The sequence below is a fragment of the Artemia sp. Qi Xiang Cuo genome, chromosome 17, assembly GCF_049724085.1.
Source record: "Artemia sp. Qi Xiang Cuo chromosome 17, ASM4972408v1, whole genome shotgun sequence".
In the NCBI taxonomy this organism is placed as follows: domain Eukaryota; kingdom Metazoa; phylum Arthropoda; class Branchiopoda; order Anostraca; family Artemiidae; genus Artemia; species Artemia sp. Qi Xiang Cuo.
In genome coordinates, this window is record NC_142810.1 from 31,054,690 (window position 1) to 31,060,172 (window position 5,483).

The 5,483-nt window shown below is 34.0% G+C and overlaps 1 protein-coding gene across 1 annotated transcript; it reads right to left on the reverse strand.

Moving 5' to 3' along the window:
• Positions 1-604: 604 nt before the first annotated feature.
• Positions 605-1,570, reverse strand: LOC148942101 (store-operated calcium entry-associated regulatory factor-like). Its single transcript, XM_089103479.1, has one exon. It carries the CDS (start codon positions 1,568-1,570, stop codon positions 605-607), a length of 966 nt encoding a protein of 321 aa, XP_088959605.1.
• Positions 1,571-5,483: the final 3,913 nt, after the last annotated feature.

Sequence of the window (5,483 nt, forward strand, 5' to 3'; positions counted from 1 at the left end):
GTAAAGGGAAATATATCACTTTGAATATATGGAGGCATAATTGTCCTTTACTCAGTTTCAGCTTTATTCGATGATCGAGCCTTTATGTACTAACTACATCCAACAACTATGACTTCATTCATCAATATTGTATATAAGAAATTAAGTTTTTTGTAAAAAATTGATTAGATTTTTTTCTAAATTAAGTACAAATGGCACTAGATTTAGATATTTTCTTTCAAATGAGCCATTGAACAGCTGTCTACGATGTTCCAGTGCCAAGCTATCTGTGGAAGAGAAAGAAGAAAGAAAAAAGATGCCGTTTAGGAAGAATGCTGTAGTAGCTGTCACTTTCTTTGATTTTCAAGCCAATATATTTCTCTTGTTGTTCAGGCCAAATGACAGAAAGTTTCCTATACAGGGCGGTTCTAAGTTTACTTTTTGTTTTGATCTGACTTTTTTTTAGGAGTTATGGGTTTTTATATTTCTTAACATTGGACGTATCGTCTCTTGATAGGTTTCTAGCTACCGCTGCAACCCGGATAAAGCAAATAAATAATCCTTTTATACGGTAGCAATATATCTAAAATCTTCACATAGTTATAAAACAAAACTGATCCACCATCTACCTCCTTCTTGTGCCTGCATAGCCTGTAGCTGCCCTAGTTTGAGAAGTAGTAGCACCAGAAGAGTAGGTTGTTGAAGAAGAAACTCTCCAAGGATGAGGAGATGCGTAAATTCGATTAGTTGTTCTTGGGTAAGTCGATGGAAATCCTGTATCACCAGTTCTGGATCCAAACATGTATCCGAGGAGACCCCCAGTCGCAGCACCACTCCAAAATCCAGGTCCTGAAGGTCTTGCTTGGGCTCCACAGCTCGGTTCGCCTTGAGTGTAAGTACTTTGAAAACCAGAAGGAGGTGGAGTAGATGGCTGGCCTCCAAAGAATTGGCCAAAACCACTGCGAGATCCAGGATATCCCGGGTAGTCATCATTGGTGGAACTGGTATCAGTTCGCTGATCTATCCTAGGTCTTAAGCATGTTCTATATAGTCCATAAAAAATCAACCCAACAGCAGCAAACAGTAGTAAATCAGCAAATTTTAATCCTCTGCTTTTGCCCTTGTCCTGTTGGTTAAAGTAGTTATCCCTCCAAACATACAAAGGTTTCTTGTGAGATTTGACTTTGTTTCTTAAGCCTGACTCAGTGTAGTCCAGAGTATATTCCAAACCGCAAGAGCCTTTGAGAACATATGGATCTTCTGGGTATCTATAACCTTCACAAACTACATCCATTTGTCCAAAACGATAATCCAAAGACATATCTGCTTTACACTTCCACTGAATGTCAATGCCATCAGTTCCAACATTTTTGCACTGTACAACATCAGGTTTGAAAGCTTTGGCAGCCGTTCCTCCAATACAGCTCAGTTGTGGAACTGGGTTTGATCGACGACCGGTCGTCATACGGTATTTATGAAGAGTCAAAACTTCAATATCAGAAAGCCTTACAGACTCGTCTTTACCATACCCATGAGCCAATGAAAACAAGACAAAGGAGAAAATAACGAATTGAGCACACACCGACCTCATGCTATAGCGTTAAGTTCAAGATATACCTGAAGTGGCTTAACTTTATAATGTACCAAGTACCAAAAACCTAACCGAAAACAAAACTAATTTAAAAATTGAACGGAATTTTTCTAGAATTAATTATTAAATTAAGATTAATGCTCAGAAATCAGAAAGATTTTTGCAGTTTGCAGTCAAATGAAATTATTTTATTTAAGATTTTCAGGAATTATTCTATTTTCAGTTGACAAATCTGATTTTTGTTAAAACGTTCCAAAAATTACTAAATTTTACAGAACTGTATTACATGATTTTTATAATGGTACCAAACAAAAAATAAAAATATTTTTTTAATTTTAAGGTATTTTTCTAGTTTTAAATAAAAAATTCAAATTATTGCTCGGATATAATAAATATTTTTGCAGTTTACATAATAGCTAGTGATCCTGAACTGAGAAAAAAAAATAAAATAAAAACTTCTTGTCGAAAGATAAACAGTGTATAAGCATTCCATTCACTTGTTACGTCAAAAATTAATTCCTTGGTATCTTTTCAGTTCAATCCAAGGGACAGAAAGTTTCTTTTCAGTTCAATCCAAGGAACAGGAGTTTCGGACACGGAGGCTCTAATGGTGTACCTTTGTTTTGATCTTTTTGTCTTTTTACTCTATTTTTAGGGGTTATGGGTTATTATATTTCTTAACATTGGACGTGATTCTCTCTTACTAGGCTGCTAGCTACCGCTGCAAACAGGATTGTATATTATAATTTAATAGGTTGCAGCTACAGCAGTATCCATGATTCCATTACTATGCGTTCGAGTTCGATCTCTTACTGTATTATCTTGTCGAGTTATAAACCTGTATAAATATTAGAAATTTATTATTAGACATTTATTACGTCATATATTGTTATAACCTATAAACAATTATAAATTCATTCATCAAGCTTGTGCATGAACATGCAGTTTTTTGGTTAAATTGATTCTATTAAAAATAATATTTTATCAATAATTACAAAAGGAACTAGATATAGCATTTTCATTTTAAACGAGCCATTATAAGGCTCCCTATGATTTTCCAGTGCCCAATTGGGTGAGGAGAAAAAAAAGCAAAGAAAAAAGAAGCCGTATGTGGAGAATATTGTGGTTAAAGTAAATTTTCTTGATTTTCAAGCCAATATATTTTCCTTGTTATTCAAGCCAAGGGACGGTTGATCTGAATATTTTTCAGGGGTTATGGCTTAAATTAGTTTTTTCTATGGGGCGTGATCGTCTCTTACTAGGCTGCTAGCTACTGCTGCAACCCAGATTTATGATGACGTCAGTTGCAACTGGGGTTTGTTCAATGCTATATAATAACAAACGGGAAAACGCATACGGCGTTTTCTTGTTTGAAATAGTAAGAGGCGAACTTCACACAATCAAGTAGCTAACTAGTACAATATATACAATGGTTTGCTATTCCAAAGATAATCATTTAATGTAAAAATTAAAATAATTATCTATATAATTATTCCTTTTATTGCTTCAGTTACTGTGGGCTACAATTTGTTCCTTAATAAAAAATACAAAAGGTTTTTAACCCCAATAATTTCCCTTAAAATGAGCCATTGAACACCTCTCTATGGTGTTCCAGTGCCAAGCTAGAATTTACGGATCTACATTTTTTTTGGAATATTCAGTTTTAATATAATTTTACCACGAACTGTTTGATTGCTTCAAAAATCAAATATCTTTGAAAAAACTGCAGTATAAAAAGACATCAAAAATGTAGTTTTTAGTGGAAAAATTTATTCTGTTTTGTACATAATTTGATTTAAATACAAAAAGTTTTTCACCCCATTAATTTCCTTTAAAATGAGCCATTGAACAACTCTCTACGATTTTCCAGTTCCAAACTATCTGTTCTGGGAAAAAAGATGCTGTTTAGGCAGAATGCTGTAGTAGCTGTCACTTTTCTCCATTTTCAAGCCAAAATATTTCTCTTGCAGTTCAAGCCAGGGAACAGAAAGTTTCATATATAGGTGTTTTGGAAAAAGTGGTCCTAATGGTGTACTTTTTGTTTTGATCTGACTCTTTTTTTTTAGGAAGTATGGGTTTTTGTATTTCTTAACATTGGACCTGATCTTCGCTTACTAGGTTGCTAGCTACCGCTGCTACCCGAATCACTGCTCCCACCGTCTTTACTAATCAGGTAGCTAACTAAGTGCAATGCATGCAATGGTTTGTTCTCCTAATGATCGTCTTTTAATATAAGTTACTAGGTTTCTAACAACTGCTGCAAACCGGAAAAAAAAAATCTATTTAAAAATTTCAGTCATTATTGACTATAGTTTGTGCTTTAATGTAATCTCTACAGCCATGATGCTGATAAAACTTACACAATCCCTAATTATGATATGGATCCTTTGTATAAATAATTAAAAAAGGTTTTTAACCACATTAATTTCCTTTAAAATGAGCCATTGAACAACTCTCCATGATTTTCCAGTGTCAAGCTATTTATGGAATATAAAGTTTTAATATAACTTTACCATGAACTGTTCGATTGCTACAAAAACCAAATATCATTGAAAAGACTGCAGTATAAAAAGACATTAAAAATACAGGTTTTAGTGGAAAATTAATTATATTTTAAAAATTATTTATGTTAGTTACCAAAGGTTTTTAACTCAATTAATTACCTTTAAAATGAGCCATTTAACAACACTCAACGATGTTCGCGCTCCAAGCTATCTATGGAATATAAAGTTTAACATAACTTTACGATGAACGGTATGATTGCTTCAAAAATCAAATATCTTTGAAAAGACTGCAGTATAAAAAGACATCAAAAATGCAGTTTTTAGTGGAAAAATTACTTTTATTTTATAAATTATTTATTTTAGTTAAAAAAGGTTTTTAACCAATTAATTATCTTTAAAATTAGCTATTAAAATTATTTAAAGCTCAGAGTTTTAAAGTATACTATTAAAACTCTGGAAAAGAAAAAAGAAATAAATGCCGTTTAGGCAGAATGCTGTAAGAGCTGCTACTTTTCTTGATTTTCAAGCCAATATATTTCCCTTGCTGTTAAAGTCAAATGACAGTAAGTTTCCTATATAGGGGTTTTGAACAAGGTAGTTCTAATAGTATACTTTTTGTTTTGATCTGACATTTTTTTTAGGAGTTATGAGTTTTTAAATTTCTCAACATTGGACTTGATCGTCTCTTACTAGGTTGCTAGCTCCTACTGCAGTTGTAAATGCTACCTACCACTGCAATTGTAAGCTGTGATGACATTCATTATCTATCTAGTGGGGTTTCAGACAAGGTGGTTCTAATGATGAACTTTTGTTTTAATCTGACTCTATTTTTAGGAGTTCTGGGTGTTTATACTTCTTAGCATTGGGCGTGATCGTTTCTTACTAGGCTGCTAGCTACTGCTGCAAACCAGATTCAAATATATGGTTATGAGAGGCACTGTCACCGAGTGGTCCAAGGTGCTGGTGTTGGCCACCAGTCTCTTCAGAGGCGGAGGTTCAAATCTTACCGTTTTGTAGACATTTTATATAAAAAAAAAATGTAGTTCAAAGGTTGGATAAAAAAGCTCCGGTGTCTATACAACCCCCCAGGTTCTGGAAGAAGTCGTTCTAAGTTATACCCTAAGGGCGTGTATGGTTCTTATGAAAGGAATGCTCGTATAAACTTAATAGAAGGCTCATTTGATTGGAAATTGAACGTTCTAGTTGACTTTTCACGAGTCAAAAAATTTAAAGGCAACTAGCTCCCCCATGCCCTTTTTTCCCCAAATCCCTCCGCTACAAATATTGAGATAACCAGTTTTATTTAAATTGTTGAAAAATTAAATAACAAAAACTCTGGTGTCAACACAACCCCCCAGGGTCCAAGGGGTAGGCATTGTAAGTGTAGTCCTGGGGCGTGTATGGTTCTT